Source organism: Amblyomma americanum, chromosome 2, assembly GCF_052857255.1.
Source record: "Amblyomma americanum isolate KBUSLIRL-KWMA chromosome 2, ASM5285725v1, whole genome shotgun sequence".
Lineage (NCBI taxonomy): Eukaryota > Metazoa > Arthropoda > Arachnida > Ixodida > Ixodidae > Amblyomma > Amblyomma americanum.
The window spans coordinates 82,328,433-82,347,606 of NC_135498.1; the positions used below are offsets into that span (position 1 = coordinate 82,328,433).

Genomic DNA, 19,174 nt, shown 5'->3' on the forward strand with positions numbered 1-19,174 from the left:
ATTATTCCGGAGCCCTCCACTACGGCACCTCTTCTTCCTTTCTTCTTTCACTCCCTCCTTTATCCCTTCCCTTACGGCGCGGTTCAGGTGTCCAACGATATATGAGACAGATACTGTGCCATTTCCTTTCCTCCCAAAACCAATTATTATTATCAGGGGGGACCCTCAAGGGTTGCCCAGTTGGCTTACTGCATAGCCCCACAAGGCTACGCGCTGGATCCCCTTGGGCAAGCCCGTGCCGGGCCTCCGTGGGCTAGCCCGTGCCGGGCCTCTGTGAGCTAGCCCGTGCCGGGCCACCGTGGGCTGGCCCGTGCCGGGCCTTTGTGGGCTGGCCCGTGTCGGGACTTTGTGGGCTGGCCCGTGTTGGGCCTTTGTGGGCTGGCCCGTGTCGGGCCTCCGTGGGCTGGCCCGTGTCGGGCCTCTGTGGGCTAGCCCGTACTGGGCACCCGTGGGCAAGCCCGTACTGGGCCCCTGTGGTTTAGCTGTTCTGGTCCCAGTGGGCTTCTTAGGTGATAACTTGCGGGAAGTCAACGAAGGTAACCCATATAAAACCAACCTTTGGGCCCACCGACCCAATTAGACTTAAGGCCCACCTTGCCAACCCAGAGAGGCTTTCTTCACTTCATCAGTATTTTTTGTGTACATGTTACTACTGAAATTACAATGCAAGTAAGAATGCTTCTTATTTATTTATTTGTTTTTGCAAGACATTTTGGGCATTCTTGCATACAAAGCCCCAATTACTGGGGTGAAGGGTCCGCCCCCTTCATCCGAACTTTCCGACCACCATCCCAGTCTCTCGCCCCCAGCACGAAGGCAGCCACTCTGTTGTTGCCTTCCATGGTGGCTGTTGGGATTCTGCGCTGCATAGCAGATGTAAAAGTGAACAAATAAACACACACATCGAATTGATATTCAGTATGGTGGATAAAAATCACTTTCCAAAGTATTATAGTCACATCTTTCAGGAAATGCTTCACAGCCGTATGCAATGCTACAATGTGCAATGCTTGAAATATCAGCAAATTTCGTTTGCTGTTAATACCCGTAACCATAATAAACATAAATATCCATAATAAGAATAACCGAAAGGTGCATGAGCCATTAAAGGAATATAGACACCTAAATTTATTGCGTGCTTTCTTCTGTCAAATGATGCGTTAGATAATAAAATACATGGATTACCAGGTAGAACTTGCCTACAACCTCGCTAAATAATTTATAATCGAATTTCTTCTCTCATGCTGTTTTGGTTTCATCGACCGAACGCCGACTGTCGTCAAGTTGATGTCTTGGTCACATGATGCAACTAGAAAAACTAATACAATCACTGATATGTAGCTTTAATTGACTACGACATTTATTCCAGCCTCTTCCAAGATCTCGAATGACAAAAAATGACCTGTCGGCAATAATATAACCGATTTTTTATGCCTCATGTGAATTAAACACCAACTACATGTCACAGTCATCGTTTGACTGATGAAACCGAAACAGCGTCAAGAAGAAATTAAATTGCAGAAAAACTGCACATTGCGCTAGTTGGTGTTGATCCATATTGGTGGTTCAAAAGCACAAACCCACACGGACCATGTAAGAGACGAGACACACAAACCACCGCTGATCTTACAACTGATTTTTTTTATTAGGAAGAAGCACGTCATATATACACACACGAAAAAACAGCGCACATGCGCAGTGTCAGCAAGACTCCTAGTGCTAGTACAAGGAAAAAACTGCTTTAAAAGCACGTGAATATCTGTAGAACCACTACCCACTAAGTAGCATATTGATTTCACGAAGCGATAATGTAACAGATGGCATACTTACGCACCCATTACTTTTTCTGATAATATGAAACGCCTCAGCTACTTCTCTAGTGCGCTGGTCAGAATGAGCGAACAAGACATCAGTATCGTCAAAAAATGGCGTACATTTGCACGTGAAACAATGCTTAGCTAGGTTAGTTTCTTTCCTAAAGAATTAGCGTGCTCCATGAGCCGCACGTTAACGCAGCGGCCAATTCGACCTATGTTGGTAAGGCCACAGGACTGAGGGATTTGATACGCTACGCCAGTCTTCTCTTCTACGCCATCTATTTTCATGATTTATGTTGCAAGCATTTCTTCTGCGCCCTTGATGCTTTCTTTGAACTGCCGCCCCCACTCTCTAGCTTGTTAGGTGCAGGGAACAGAACCTTTGCCCCATGCTTGCTTCCCACTCTTTTTAATCCGGTGCGATAGCCTGTGGACATATGGCATAACCCACTACCTTTCTTCTCCCTTCTTCCGAACCCTTTTCCAGCCCCGAGGTACTTGCAGACGATTTCAGCTCATGGAGGACTGTCTGCACTTGAAACGAGAACTGAGTCCCAGAAACCAGCTTACCTACATCTGTCTATTTGGGCTAAGAGACTGAGCATCATTTTGTGATAAGATTTCTTTACTGCCATGTCTAAGCATCCCGTAACGATGCCACTTTTTGCAAGCTTTGAATGAAAGGACCTGTAATTCAAAAGAGACTTTTCACTTCTAGGGGAATACTGCCAACAGACATGGTTGGGTTCGAAAGAGAATTTTAATTAATGAACTGCAAGACTCTTTCTTGAGAGACTTCATGTGTGAACCTCAGCTCCGACCAATTACGTGCAAAACTATGAACATTTGACCCAAATTCGGGATTCACGGACCTAGCCAGCACCAGGTCGTCATCCACATAACAGAAAATGCATATGCAATAACCGGCTAGATCAGTCTCAACTTTCATATCAACCCTGCTTAGATAAATGTTACTGAGAATGTGAGCTACCTTGGCACCTATGCACACACCAGATTTTTGCATATAAAGACGACAATCCCACTCAACAAACGTGTTACTCAGGTAGTAAGATAACAGTTAAAGAAAGAATCCTGTGGGATTCCACACACATTTTGGAACACGCATTCATCGCTCTCATCCGTAATACAATGCTGAACATACTGAATTAGTTCAAAGTGTGGAAGAGAATAAAACAAATCAACCACATCTATGCTAAAACCATCACATAGTGCCCGCCTCTCATTTCGGAGGAAATCCGCTACTGCCTCAGAATTACAGTGGACGCCCAATAAACGAAACTCTGTTAAATTAAACTTACAGATAAACAAAATTAAGCAGGGTTACTTGGTTGGTTTCGTATATCTGCTGCAGTAAAATTCTTCGGATAATTGGAACACCACTAACGTGTTACCCTCGGCTAAACGGCACAAAAGTTAAAAATTTGGAATCCTCCCGAGCGTATTTGTGCTCGCATATGTCAGCGGCAGTCTCGCAACCATGAACAAATTCTTCGCAGCCAACGCTATAGCCGGGACAAGCCAATCCAGTAAGTCGCTTGATAATTTTGTTTTTGTTGTCGTTCTGCGTTAGGCCTACGTGCGATCGGTGTTGTCGGTGCGTCGACGTAATGGAAAGCGTTAAGAAGCGGCCGCACAAAGCGCTCTCGCATGAAAAGAAGTTACAAATTCTGCAGGAGCTTGAGCAAAGTTCCCTTTCAAAAACAGAAGTCGCGAAAAAGTTCGACATCCCGAAGTTGACGCTTTCGCGGATCATGAAATACAAAGACGTCATTCAAGAAGCTGTCAAGTCTGTGACCTTCGCTTCCAACCGGATGCGTATGAGGACGACACCATATGAAGAACTTGAAAAGGTTCTTTTTCTGTGGTTTAAGCGTGCGCGGAGTGCCAGTTTTCCAATAAGTGGACCAATTTTGGAGCAAAAGGCACGGGAGATAGCCCTGCAAATGGGGGTTGAGAATTCCTGCGTCAGCGACGGATGGCTTAGCAGATTTAAAAAGCGCCATGGTCTAGTCTTCAAAACCATTTCAGGAGACAGTAATGCAGTGAATAGAGAAGTCTGCGCTGACTGGCAACGCGGACGGCTGCAGGAGATTTTAAACAGCTATGAGCCACGAGACGTATTCAACGTCGACGAGATGGGCGTCTTCTACAAGGAGCTTCCATCGAAGACTCTCGCCTACAGAGGCGAAGCCTGTACAGGTGGGAAGCGCAGCAAAGAGCGCATTACCGTGCTGGTGGGGGCTAATATGGCAGGCAATGAAAAGTTAAAGCTGCTGGTGGTAGGAAAATCGAGACACCCACGTTGCTTCAAGGGCATTTGAAATCTACCTGTGGCCTACACTGCAAATGGGAGAGCGTGGATGACAACAGCAATTTTCGAAAATTGGCTGCGGGAGGAGGACGCAAGGTTTACGAGACAGGGATTAAAAAGAGTGGGGAGCAAGCATAGGGTAAAGGTTCTGTACCCTGCACCTAACAAGCTAGAAAGAGTGTGGGCGGCAGTTAAAAGAAAGCATGAAGGGCGCAGAAGAAATGCTTGCAATATAAATCATGAAAATAGATATGTTCCCTGTAAGACTGGCGTAGTGTATCAAATCCCTGTTCTGTGTCCTTACCTACATAGGCCAGATTGGCCACTGCGTTAACGTGCGGCTTATGGAGCACGCTAATTTTTTAAGAAAGAAACTAACCTAGCTAAGCATTGTTTCACGTGCAAATGTACGCCATTCTTTTGACGATACTGATGTCTTGTTCGCTCATTCTGACCAGCGTACTAGAGAAGTAGCTGAGGCGTTTCGTATTATCAGAAAAAGTAATGGCTGCGTGAGTACGCCATCTGTTACATTATCGCTTCGAGAAGTCAATATGCTACATAGTGGGTAGCGGTTCTGCAGATACACACATGCTTTTAAAGCGGTTTTTACCTTTTACTAGCACTAGGAGTCTTGTTGACATCGCACATGTGCGCTGTTTTTCCGTGTGTATATATATGATGTGCTTCACCCTAATAAAAAAATCAGTTGTAAGATCAGTGCTGATTTGTGTGTCTCGTCTCTTGGTCCGTGTGTGTTGGCACTTTTGAACCACCACTATGCTATTAAATAATAAATTATTTAGTGGTCGTACATGTATAGAATGTCTAACGCATGGTTTGAAAGAAAAAAACGCACAAGCAAGAATTTGGTACCTATAGTCCTTTATATTTGAATGGCTACTCAGTAATTGATAACGGAAGTGCTGAAAACCACACCAGGCAGATTGAAAGTAGCTTTTTCCTGCAATTAGATGGTGTGTTCACAAAGTGTATATAACCTTCAGAAGATTCACGTGTACTCACCAAAAATTGCGCTGTACAGCCGTAGGTTCTTAAATGCTTCTTTTTCGCCCCGCCCCTTCATTGTGTACATAAGGGCCACAGGAGTCTTCACTAGTCTTCATAATAAGTTTTGTAGCCTCATCAGCTGGCTCACTCCCAATGAGTGCTAGCTTTTTGATCTGAAATAGATTATACAGATTATACAAAGTGAACCATGCTATGAAAACCATTCATTGAACCATTCATAAAACTCCCTCTTCGAGGAACCATGCGCAAGTCAACAAAAAATCAGAAGGATGTAGAACAAGATAATACAGAGGACTCAGAGACCTATGATCACAGTGGTGTGACTCAGCTTAATGATAACAGAATTCTCTGTTGTCTTCTAAATGCCCACCTTTGCATCATCATATTAACTTCCTTTTATGCACGACTCAATGGCATACACTTCCCAAACAATAAGATAAGGGGGAAAAAGTGAAGCCATTACTTTAAGGCCACCTTGAACCATGGCAAAATTGTAGTCTGGAGCTAAATGAGTGATGTAAGAACATATCCATCAGCTGCCACTATGAACAGCAAGGCTAATGCTTGTGCTAATTTCTTGTAGTAGGCTAGATATTATATACAGAAAATCCTCTTTCAAATACACTTGTACAAAATGAAGCTTTCAGGTCTACAAATCCAAATGCAACATGAGGGAATTTCGAAGTCCCAACTTAATCTGAAGTGGACTCACCATATGTAGAGGGCTCAAATTAACCTACAGCTGAACAAAACACTATGCATCAAAATTATATTGAAAGGAATCAATACGTTGCCAGTAGTTCATAGGCACAATTGAAAGAAATGCCATATACCCAGTCGAAAAAAACACCAGCCCGTTTCTGGTGTTTACACCAAACTGGCTTTTTTAGACATGGGTTCTGGTGTGACCATGTCTGGTGTTCCAACCAGACCAGGATTTTCAGACACGGGTCCTGATGTGGCGTAGTGTGGTGTGCTTTAGTGCGTTCTGGTCTGGTTTTCTGTGCTGTGACCCGGTTGTCTAATACCGGCTCTGGTGTGGTTTCGTTTGGAGTTTCCTGGTGTGGTCGATGTACCATTCGATTTGGTGTGGTTGGTATACCGTAGAATGTCTTGATTGAGATGCTGTGAGTTTGGACATACTATCGTGAGAAAAATTAAGAGATCCCAGCGAATGCATGCCAAATGGTGTAAAACAGCAAGCACTCCTGATGCCGAGTCAGGTGCACTAACATCCATCAATCTCGCTGCGCCGGCCTTGATGGCACGAGCATTTCATCAGGTGGCACCTGCACGCAGTTAGGCATAGTATGGCACACACTCGCAGCGTCATAATTTTCCACATTGTACACTGGAGCATGCACATAACCACATCATTTCTGTTCTTGCCGAAGAGCAAGCACATATCGTAAAGAAAAAAAAATGCTCACATTTGAACAAAAGCGTCCTTAGCTTCATTGGTAGACAAAACTGGCAGTATAGTCAAGATGGAGGCCCCTAGCATCATAGCGTGCATCTTTTCTGGCAAAGTCGAATAGGTTGAATTTCCCTGATAGCAGCTTGACTCCAGCTGTGTAGCCACAATGCCTGAAGAACAACAGAACAAAATCACGAATTTGTGTGAAATACACTATTATAATCACGGTGCAAAGACAACCAGCAAATACTGCTATTAAATTTAGCTCAGTAATGCAAACATACAGTACACATTCAATACGACTCGAAATGCCTCTACAGTAAGTCAACTGACTTCTGCTTTATAGTAAATCAATGCTACTCACATAAAGCAGCCCACTTGCATTAATTTGCTTGAAATCAGTATCTGCATGAGCAAGTATTTCACACTTTCATTCATACAGTACAACGATGAACATGGACAAGGGGGAAGACACCGAAAAACACTTTGAGGTCCCTCCTCCCTTGCCCCTGTTCATCATCATGCTGTGTGAAGGAAAATGTGAATTATTGCGCTGTGTTTTTCTTTTGTATCCATAGCTAACTGCATATATTTACAATACAGTTGGGTACGCCTGCATCATAATCTGAATTCCTGTCATACTTTGGCATTGCAGCTGATATTGAGCATGACAGTCCTTCCAACACAGTCAGGCTTTCTGAGACAATCAACAGCACTCTAGCATCTCCGGTAATTTGATTCAAAACTAGGCTCAGAGATACTAATACTTGGTAGCCAAGAGAAATAAATTGATATGGAAATTCTGCTGCTGCCGAAAACAAAAAGAGAAATTAAGGAATTACAGCAATGATTACAAGATACCCATAAAGATGGGCACAAAAAGGAGACAAGATGTAGTTCGACTAAAAAAAAATATCTGATGCGAGTATATTTCAGGGTGCCAAAATCCATGTATTTAGACTTTATGCGCACAGGGTGCAGAACTGTAAAGCACTGCATGGCTGGCTGCATCTATTTAGAAGACCATTCCTCTTCATTTCTTCCAAAAAAGTGGCAGCAAATCATAAAAAGCCGACTGCTGAAATTTATTTTCAGCTGAAAGCCGCATACAAAATGACAAGGGTGGAATGTTAATGATTCGAAAGGAAATCTTAAACAAGATGCCATGAACTGTGGCACTGGTAAAACCCCAACAGAAGTGCAAAAAAAAAGCTGCCAGATGATTTTTCCTGCTGAATGTATTAAAACCAAAGCTGCCTGAGCGCACATGAGTTTTGTTTAGGTATAGCTTGCTATATACATCCTGAGCCTCTGATGCAGTTGACTGCAGAGTACCTGCAGACACTTGTACACATACAAAACCCACACTAGATTCTGCGTACTGTGCATTGCCCACTATAGTGCCTAGCACGCCCTGTCTTCCAGTGAGATGCAATTCTTTTGGTGCATCAAAGCGTTAGTGTTCCAGTTATAAAAAATGTCCGAGTTGATTATGAGTTAAGTGAATAAGCTTAACAAGTTGTCTGGTTCTAAGCAGGCAGATCACTTGCAAGATCCGCTTCTCACAGCAAGGCAGAAAACAATAATGGCTTCAGGACACTGCAGTGCAGGGCTCAAAATTAGTTTAGACCAAGTGGGGTTCGTTAAGCTTCGCTGACATTGTATGGCAGACCGGCGCCTTTTCCAAAGTAGCAATGTTTACTGCCACACATATACGTAACTCACTAGTCGCATGATTCCTCCCAACATGTATGCAACAAAATATTGCAACCGCTTCGAGCCATCTTTACAGGCCCCGCTGGGACGTCCCTGCTAAGTGTGAAAAAAAGTGGCTAAGATATGCTTTGTCATATTCAATGCTACAAACTATTTTTACAAAGCATGCAGCAAAGCTAGCGAAAGAGTGCTCAAGCACACCTATGCTTCAGTAAAAAGTAGCCAAAATCTTTTTACATGCAAGCTGAAGTAGCTGAAGTTAGAACGTGACTTGTAAAACTGTATTCATAACAGCTAGACAAGAGAGCAGAGAAGGTAAGGGCAAACAGGGGTTCATTATGGGCTACATGGTGGACTCTAACAGTCACTTCCATCATGCATCTGACAGTTAAACAATAGGCCAGCTAGCATTCAATTCAAGCTTATTTTCATGCAAAATTCTTTCAGTGATGGCTACAAGTTATAACATACAAATTTTCGTTAAGTAGAGGCAACCAGAGGATTCATGGACGATGGCATATGTGGCGGCACCCACGAATGCCTATACTGAATCAGCATCACTTTGGCCTCAGTAGCTAAAATCCTCAGGGCAAATGACTGCTAAGTACCGTCCATCTTCTGTTTCCATGGCATGAGAAGTACATATTCACTAAAAGTTGTTCATTATGAGTAATTTCACTGTTTATGCACTGCCGCACTGAACATAGAGCCTAGGCTTTTAGGCTGCTTTTATCCTCACACGAGCAAACTAAACCCATCAATTAACCTCCTGTAAATAAACTTTCCCATGAAGACATCTACAATTATTTGATCACGTCTTGTATGTTTGGCATTATCCTTTGTTTGGCGCTTTCATATTATAAACCACTAACAAACCTGAGTCGTAATTCTGACATACACTGATGGAGTGAATATATGCCCCTGAGATAAATCCAGCTACAGCTAGCAATTACCTCTCAGTGCATCTATTTTTCACACTCCAGCGCACAAAAATACACGAACGAAGAGGATAGACACCACGGACACCGGACATATTTTTTGTGTGCTGGAATGTCTCATTCTTCCCAGAACCGACTATCCCAGCCCTCTATGCTTAGCCTTGTGGAGAACCTTTTCCTTGCCTTCCGCTGTCACCTCCTGAGCACTTGCCACTGGAACTGCATAGTACAACTGCTTCTGTTGACCAGATGGGAATGGCAGTTCTCTTGTGAAATACTGCATTCATTGGGATTCCCTTCACGGTGTCATACATTGCCTTCTCTGCCTTGAATTCAGATACACCTAAAGGAAAAAGAACACGCATATAAAAATTCTTAGCCATATTTGCAGCCAGGAATATGATAATAATTGTATTTTTACGCTTCACAGCAACAACAGCAGTATGCTTTAACGCCTGTTGAAAGAAGAAAGTAGAAACCATTTCGTTTATTACCAACACAAGACTTGCACCTTGATGTTGATGGTGTCATGCAATAGTGGTGAGTTCTGATAGGAGTGTGAAGTACAAAAGGCAACTGCTTGCTTCGAATTTTAGAACATGCAACTTTAACTGCACAATTATTAAAAAGAAATTGACTTCATCCTTGAAAATCGCAGATTAGTATGTGTGGTAGCAAATACTGAAAATAAATATAGTAGGAGCACTGCCAGTGTTTAAATCAACACGCAGTGACTGGTTTGGTTTATATGGGTTTAACGTCCCAAAGCGACACAGGCTATGAGAGACACCGTAATGAAGGGCTCCAGAAGTATCGACCACCTGGGGTTCTTTAGAGTGCTCTGACACCGCACAGTACACGGGCCTCAAGAATTTCGCCTTCATCGAAATTTGACCGCCGCGGCCGGGATTGAATTCGCGTCTTTCGGGCCAGCAGCCGAGTGCCATAACCACTCAGCCACGGCGGCGGCTACGCAGTGACTGCTAAGGGCAATTTTCTAATTGCAGTTCTTGCCCATGCCCTTGTCAAGCAAGGCACTAATGCCGGTTGACCTGCAGTAAATCTAATGTATCCTCAACATGCTGCCTAGTTAGCAAAGTTCTTGTAGTCAAAATTGAATGAAACATTACTTATTTTTTCAGCTAGAAGCGCATCAACTATTGAGTCCAAGGCAAACAACTCAGTGCCTTAGAATAGTGTTCAACGAGGGGCCCACACGCAGACACTTGACTTGCCACTGTTTCCTTATACAAAGTAATAAAGGAGTGCATGGCCTGTGGTGTTCATGCTAAGAAATACAAAATATAAATAGATACAAAACTGAAGTGCAAAAAAAAATTAGAGACAAGTTCTGTCATTACACCTTCTGTGACACTAGAGAGTACATATTCATAAAGAAGTAGTAAAATGGTCATTTTGAAATTTTGCACAATCATCAAATTGTCATGAGCACAGTCAGTATGCCTTTTCTTCACACAAAAGGTTTCCAGCGGCTCCAGTGCACTTCAGTTTCTTTTTAGTACAGTGCCTTTAAAAGACAGAAATTGGTCAAGGGCCGCAAATTGGTAATAACTGTGTATCACCATTTTCATATCTATGCTTCATTACTTTTTAACACAACCTCCAATATGACCCACATGATTTGCTGCTGGAGCAGGATTCCAGTGTGCACCACTCACATTCAATGAAGGACCTGGCTGCCATTTCCAAGTGTTGTACTAATTTTCACAATGAAAGTGCCGTTGAGCGAGTTTGACAGCAAGCAAAAACATGATTTGAACCCAATAGCATAAGAAAATTTTAAAGTGGTCCGTAACATTATGCTTGTAACGAGACAACTTCAGGTGTAAATACTCATCAAAGTTGCCATCAGATCTCAGCTTTGGTGTGCTCATAAAGGGAAGGTGGGGTGTTTAGTTATAATGACCAATTGTCACGGCTGGTACATTGTGCTACCTACTTCAATGATGAAGGATGTGACAAACTATCCTCCAAAATCTGACATCTGGCATAAAGGCAGAAAAGCAAAAGAAAATGAAGGACGACTAAGACCTGAAATTATTTCCTACTTGAACAGTTATGCACATCATAAAGAAAGCTGACAAACGGCACGAAGTTATACTAGTATTTTGGTCTCAGATGCTCGCTCATTTGAGCCTCAGTATCCTAACTAAAGCAATAAAAAAGACATGACTATTGAAGGCATCATAAGCTCCTGTAAAGCTCATCAGCAGTGAGAAAAACAAATTCTAACCTTCATAATAATATAAAAGCCAACCAATGAGGCCACTGTGTCAGTCACCAAGAGACAATGTACAAGCTATACACTGTAAATGCACAAACTCTACATGAGAGCAAAGCATGCCCTGCACTTGTGAAACAAATTTGTGTCAATGTAAGATTCTTGGCAACAGTAGGCATCACCATTAATGGCATGTGCTAAAAAGGAAGAGGGCACCTTAATGATGATGTACAATTTAGAATTCAGCCTTTCTGTAAACTATATTTTGTCTAGTACCATGAGCGCCGTCAGAGGAGAAGGCAAAAATGAAAGGAAAGCTGCCAGCTGTCATGAAGCCTACCACAAAAAAAACACTGAACAGAAGTGGTGCACAAACAAAAAAGAAGGGATGCACTATGCGATTACAGAACAAATAACACAGGAAAACAGGGCCCAACCAATGAATGAACAGAGAACAACAAAAAGAAGGTAAGCAGTACTGAACACTGCTACCTCTGCAAATTGAGAAAAGTGAAATAGACAACACCTAAAAAATAAGTTTCAAGGACTATAAAAACATAACTTTCGTCACATATTTTTTTAAACGCTGCATTAGACATTAGAATACATGAATCCCCAAATGGTATTTGCCTATCATTAAATAATTTATAATTCCATTTCCTTCTCTGATGTTGTTTAGACTTGATCAGCCAAATGATGGCTGTGATGCCTAGTTGGCCTTTAGGTCTGCTGAGGCATGGAAAAGGCTACAATATAAATGTTGATATGCAGTTTTAATTCACTACAACACCTAAAACAGCCTGTTTCAAAAGCTGGAATGACAACAAATGCAATAGTAGCAGTTATATTACCAGTTTTCTTGCTTTTGCCGTGACCTGAAAACCAACTACACGTCGCAACCATCGTTCGGTTGATAATACTGAAACAACAAGGAGAAAGACAATTAAAAATTATTTACCAGTCATAGAGCAAATATCACGGGGTGGTCCATGTACAGGTGCGGACAGAAGTAAACAGAGCGTGCCGCACAAGAACTGCGTGTCAGCGCCGCCTAGCCAAACCAGACGAGAGCTGGAAATCGCCACGCGCATGTGCAGGCCCGCTTCCGGCGCGACCCTCTCAATGCTCCGCTTGCCTCGCATTCGTCCGGCGTCTGTGTCTTGCTGATGATGATCATGATTGGATGGTCGTGCTCTGTGTAGCTAGCGAACATTTCGGAAAACAAAGACCGCTGTCTTGATAAGGCAAATTGCGCGGGGACGGCTCTACCATTAAGCCGCTTCGTTTGAGACAGCTGGAGGCGTGTTTGCGCCGCAAACAACCCGCATGTTTCGAACTTTTGCTGCCGCTGGGACTCTGCTGCGTCTCACTTGCAAGCAAACGCGCTCAAAACACTCGGCATACTGCCGCAGTTTTGTGTTAATTTTCTACAGTTATCACTGATGATTCGCCTTGTTCCTACCAGGCGCTGACGCAGCACTAGTGCATGCACCCTGCCTGTCTCCCCCGAAACAAATTGCCCCTACACTGGATCCTGCTCTTATCACCACTGAGACAGTGCGCTGCGTATCGCGCTGACATGTGCGGAGCAGAGCTCATGGTAATCACTTTGCATGCACCTTTGGATCTTAGGATGACTACAAGCACCCGCTGTCTCACCCACATGAATGCCGCGGCAGCAGTGCGTCACTGTTGCGTGCCCCGCGTGCGAAATTCGGCATATAAGTATCCGTGATCGCCCACTATCAGAGTATGAGCCACGACAGAACCCAGCAAGTGATCCAAACTCTTCTGTGCGAGCTGTATTACTTCACAGCTACCGGTTACATATAGACATTGGTCTGTTTGAGAATATAGGTGTGGAAACCCAACAGCTGCATCCAGCACATTTGGAAGCAGTCACTATCCTTGAGACGCTGGATCGCGCTGCAAAAAGCGCCAAGAGCGGCGGTTTCATCTCCTTTTAAGCTGACCTCCTAAACGAGGTTCCAATGCAGGAGCACTGTGGTGCAGTACAGACACACAGGGCACATGCTTTGCCGCTCCGTCGGTTCCTCGTAGGAGCAAGCCGAAAATGAACGGTAACTGTATAAATGATCCCGAAACTACGGTGGTGGATCGAGTGCTTTTGAGTTTATTTGGTCTATAGCGAGATGAAAATGAATCCCAGAAGCAACTAAAGTTCGAAGGACGCGCGCTATTTGCAATGGAAACGCGCCACAGCTGTCACAGATGAAACGACATAATGATAGCGTCGCCCCCGCGGGATTTTTGGCATCAAGGCAGCGGTCTGTGCGCTCCGAAATGCCCGCTCGCTACTAAGGGCGCAACCATCCGATCATAACCATCATCAGCGTGACCCTGACTACGGCCGAATACGAGGCGAGCGGAGCAATGAGAGGGTTGCGCTGGTAGGGGGCCTGCATATGCGTGTCGCGATTTTGAGCTTACGCGTAGTTTTGCTAGGCGGCGCTGAAAAGCAGTTCTTTCTTGTGCGGCGCGCTTCGTTTACTTCTGTCCGCGCCTGCACATTAATGTCTAAGGCATTTGAAAAAAGACGCAAGCAAACATCTGGTGTCCATAGTATATGCAGTTTCTTTCAAGCTTTGTTAAACTATGATATCAGGTAGCATGCCGAAAGGCTGAGTCAAACAGGTCACTACAAGCTCTTAATTTCCTGTAAGTGTAACAGAGCAAGTATATTCACTGAACTTGCACAGTGTCATCACCAAGCAAGTGAAATGGCAAAAAAAAAAATCAGAACTGACCAAGATAATCACAGAGGTAACAATTTATGGTGAACATTCACCTTTTTCCATTTAGCACTTTTAGCTTTTTTGTGCACAGGCTATAATTCAACAGACCTTGAAGTAGTTTGCAGTAGACGGTGCTTATTTTCCACTCAGATCTAGAGGCAGTAAAAATATTGCAACTACAGTGAAAAGTTCATTTAACAGTACCTCTTGCTGGACTAGTTGGTGTAACATTGTGTAACAAAAGTAAAAACAGCGCTAATTTTTACATAAACAACACAAAGAACAGACAGGACAGCGCCCGTCCTGTCTGTTCTTTGTGTGGTTTGTGTAAAAATTAGTGCTGTTTTTACTTTCGTTATACAGTGAGAGGCCACAGACGAGAAGCTGTCAAGCTTCAAGTCCAATTAATGTTTCTCATCTTTGAGGTGCATTCATAGCTGCACTATATAACACCATTCATATTCTTTTCATCAAGTGAAATAAGACGTATTTGCTGGACCAGTCTCTGAGGAGTGCCATGTGACACCGGCATTACTGCAGAAGCTTGACATGGTTATCCTTCTACTATGATTTTCTATGAGGAGTGCCATGGGAGATGGATACTAGAGGAAAAAAGAATAAAAGCATTGTTGTCATGCTGTAATATCACCTTAGAATGCTGCCCTGTAGCCCATTACTTCATATTGGCATTTTTTAAAGCCTGGCTGCATTGAAGGGGGTCTCTAGTGACTCGAGAACGGGTGGGGAGGGAACTAGAGAGGGAGAGAGAGAAAGCGGCTGAGCTGAGGCTATGCCATTGTGCTCGTTGTTGCTGTGTAGCCTTGGAGCCGAGCGGCCAGCTCTGGACACAATCGTGGTATGAGGGTGCGGGTTTCCCTTTTTCTTCCACCCTGTATGTTGTGCTGTCAACGTTGCATTTTTTGAGTCTTGGCTATAAGAAAACGTGTTAATGATTCTTGCTAAAAATCACCACGAAATTTTAGAAATGACAGGAGAAATGTTCCAACCACCACTAACAAGAAAAAGAAAATTGGTTGCTTGCTTCGGATTCATACGCTCCTTACATTCTAATACAGGGAGTCTCAGATTCCTCGCTAGTTTTGTAAGGGTTCCGAGGCCAGCCGAGACCCCCCTGTATATAAGCACTGCTTCTTTCTGAGCATGAAACTGGCACTATCTGATGATGACCTATTGAGAAGAGACACACACGTTATTTTGAATAGGGGAATGCCAATACATGCCATCAACGTTCTGGTCCAAAGTAGACATTGCAATACACTGATCTCAATGCAGAGGTGAAAAAAAACAGATCTGAGAAAACTCGACACATCCCCAGTAGCACAAGGTGGCGGGCCCATGCGGGCCCGACATGGGCAATGAGGGCTGGTGGCTGCCCGCAATAAACCTACATGGGTCCCTCGTGGGCTCAATGCTGGCAAAAAAGTTTTGGGTTGCCCATTTTGTGCCTGAGTGCGCCCCTCGTCAGCTACGCATGGGCTTAAAAAGAGCGGCCAGCCCACGTGGGTCCTACCACAGAAACATGCGGGCAACAGTGCGGGCTCTATCATGGCGAAGTGTGGACAGCCCCTCTTGGGGCTGCCCCTGCAGCGCCTTGAGGGAACCACGGTGGTTTTGTGTGGGCAGAGAGATAGTATTCCCGCCTTCGCCCTACATGGGTCCTGTGTGGAAAACACAGGGGCTAAACTTTGGGCTGCACAGCGGCGAAGCGTTGTAGGCATGCAGTTTGGGCTGTCTGAGCAATGCCTACATTGGTCCCGCATGGGCTAGGCGTGGGCACATTTGTCATTTCCGCATCTTCCCCGCGCCTCTATCCTAAACAGGGTATGAAAGGGCTAAGTATGGGCTGTATGCATGCCACCACAGATACATGCGGGCAACAGTGCGGGCTCTATCATGGTTCAGTGTGGGCAGCTCCTCTTGGGGCTGCCCGTGCAGCGCCTTGAGGGAACCACGGTGGTTTTGTGTGGGCAGAGAGATAGTATTCCCACCTTCGGCCTACATGGGTCCTGTGTGGAAAATACAGGGGCTAAACTTTGGGCTGCACAGCGGCGAAGCGTTGTAGGCATGAAGTTTGGGCTGTCTGAGCAACGCCTACGTTGGTCCCGCATGGGCTAGGCGTGGGCACGTTTGTCATTTCCGCATCTTCCCCGCCTTTATCCTAACCAGGGTATGGAAGGGCTAAGCATGGGCTGCATGCAGTTCGTGTGCATAAAATATGGGGTTACATAATGGTGAAGTGCGGGCAAACCCAATAGAGGCGGCCCCTGCAGCACCCTCAAGGATCCAAGGAGGCTAGCTGCGTGTGGGCAAACATACAATATTCCCGCCTACAGCCTACAAAGGCACTGCGTAGAAAATACGTGGACGGCGCATGGGCCTATATCAGCCATTCCCACACATTCCCTACATATCTGGTAGAAAAGGGCTATGTGTGGACTAGGCAGTGGCAAAATGTGTGTGCGTGAACCTGGGCTATACGACGGTGAATTGCGGGCAACCGCGATGGGGGCTTGCCGTGCATCACTCTGACGACACTGTGTGTGGAAGCAGGAGCATATTTCAGCCTGTAGCCTTCGTAAGTCCTGCGTCGATTATTCTGGTGTTTGCGGTGCAGAAACATCACGCGTAATGTTACCGATCGTTGCCCGGCGACACCTATGGACATGTAGTTCCACTTACATTAGCCTGGCTGCATATCCTACATTACATGTAAAAGGGCTGCATGGGTACCACAGCGATGGAGCATGGGCGCATGGGTGAAGTGCAGGCATATATATATATATATATATATATATATATATATATATATATATATATATATATATATATATATATATATATGCTCAGTGTATGGGCTGCCACTCAGCACGTTGATGAAGCCAGGCGAATGTGGGCAAATAGTTTGCATTCCCGCCTTCAAGCTAAATATATTCTGCATAGAACATGCAATTAAGCATGTTTTTAAGTTATATGCGCTTCAAAATGGCAAAGCATATAGGTAGACGAATTCCGGCTGCCAGCAATAACTGAGGCGGTGTCCTCTTCCAACCTATACCCTGGTACAAATGGTTCTTGTCAGTTTTGTTGGAGGTCATTTGATAATTTGAACTTTTTATGGTCCCTTGGTGTTCGATTTAATGAGATTTTGCAGTAATACACATTTTGTTGAAATCTACAATAGCACCTTTGAGATTAACCTTTTTTTTTTGAAGTTGAGTAAAGCAGACTTGTTCTGCAGATCATATCTTTGTAGCTTAAGGCGAAATGTGGTTTACGAGAAACTTAGGGCTGTGCTAAAAAATATGCAGTGAAAGCTCTTTAATCCGGTCGGCAAAAGACCAGAAAGAAAAGAGAAAAGCTAAGAAAACAATTTGTAAAGTTGTTCTGCAAGGAGCTGAAACATTGTCGCCTGCTTTTGACATGAATACTGCACGGCAATGATGCACGGAGGCGCGGAGCGCCTTAGTCTAGCTGCAATTTTGTAACAGTTTGCAGTATATATTTACCATGACGCCACGCTAATAGCCACGCGCCAGCCCCTAGCGTGCTTCCCAACGCCGTTCAAATCCAGCGCGCTGCTGCCAGGTCACGTGGCAGGACGCAGCATACCCCCCTCCCCTCCTCTCCCTCGGTGCATTTCCGGAGTGATATCCGGCTAGGCCTTACACCGCTCCGTGCCGTGCTCCGTGCTGCTGCTGTTCGTGTGCTGTTTGTGTCTGATTTCAAAATCGTTCCTTCAAACTTCCGTTTGGATTTTTTGCTTATAGTAGCTTGCGCCGCGTGTCAGCAATGCAGCCGTTCGCGTACTTTGTGAAAAGTGACCACGCCGAGAAGCATGGAGCCGTTTCATATTGACAACACGTTCGGCTTCAACCGTAGCAACCGCGAAGCAAGAGAAGAAAGCGGTTACTGGAATGCGTCGAGTCCTCGTTTCCACAACACGTTCGACTTCAACCATAGCAGCCGCAAAGCAAGAGAAGAAAGAGGTTACTGGAATTCGTAGAGTCTTCGTTTCCAGGTGAGACCCATATTGTAGCGCAAGAGTGCGTGCAATTTGTGACCGCGAAAATAAACGAGCGAGCGCAAAGGCGAGAAGGAGCGGAAGGGACGAGGCTCTGTCAGCTCTGTCCTGTTCGTTTCCCTTCGGCATTGCGCGTGAGTCACTGGTTTCCGCGGCAGCAAAGTGCATTCCACATCGAATCGTCAAACTGCTGGTCCGTCAGTGTTCACAGTGTATGCGTTGCGACGCGAGCGCCGAGGTGTATGCATAGATGCGTTTGCTGAATGGCAGGCGCGCGTAGGAGTCCTAAATGTAAATGTGGCAATTGTATACCGCCCAGCAAGGCGCGTGACTATGTTTTGGGCTTTCGTTAAGGTGGTTGCCCGACTTCCTGCTCATTATTCGACGTGGGGCGTGATCGTGCACTGCCTGCACGCGTGTTTTTGACGCCATTATCGGCCCGTTGCGAACTGCCGATAGCGTGCGCCGCTCGGTCTGTTTAGCGTTCTGTTATTCGCTACGCGTATGTGCGTCTTTATAGTAATCTGATGTGGCGTCTTAAGGTTAGAACACACCTCTACGAGCCGATTACACCAGCTGTCAAGCTCAGAGTGGGAGGGGTGTGACGCGTCAAGGCATGCAAGCGACTGAGTGAATTGAAGCGACGTGTCACTGCGATACCACAACAGGTAGCTGCCTGCTCGATCACTTTTGTAACATTGGTACCGTTGCCTGCAGCTGTAAATTTCTTTTAGTTGCTGGCTGCCGTGAATAAAAGTCATTGCTAAATGATGACAAAGAAGTAGCCATAGAAAAAGAGCGCTTTGTAACCCTTTCAAATGAAGTTGTTTTGAATAACCTAAGTAGTACAGAGCTGATCTTAAAAACTAGTGTGGGCAAGTG

The 19,174-nt window shown here is 44.8% G+C and overlaps 1 protein-coding gene across 3 annotated transcripts; it reads right to left on the minus strand.

Annotated features, from left to right (window-relative positions):
• Window positions 1-669: 669 nt before the first annotated feature.
• On the minus strand, window positions 670-13,516 carry LOC144118735 (uncharacterized). 3 transcript variants are annotated; one of them, XR_013312118.1, is made up of 4 exons: window positions 9,436-13,516; window positions 6,612-6,768; window positions 5,176-5,333; window positions 670-863 (listed from the first exon to the last, which is right to left on the minus strand). XR_013312118.1 is itself a non-coding variant. In XM_077651578.1 (3 exons), the coding sequence occupies exons 1-3, from the start codon at window positions 9,533-9,535 to the stop codon at window positions 767-769; spliced, it is 354 nt and encodes a 117-aa protein (XP_077507704.1). In that variant the 5' UTR covers window positions 9,536-9,676; the 3' UTR covers window positions 670-766. The 3 variants fall into 3 exon arrangements, 1 of the variants encoding a protein (XP_077507704.1); XR_013312119.1 differs by having other exon boundaries at window positions 670-858; window positions 9,436-9,682; XM_077651578.1 differs by lacking the exon at window positions 5,176-5,333 and having other exon boundaries at window positions 9,436-9,676.
• Between the last annotated feature and the right edge of the window lie 5,658 nt (window positions 13,517-19,174).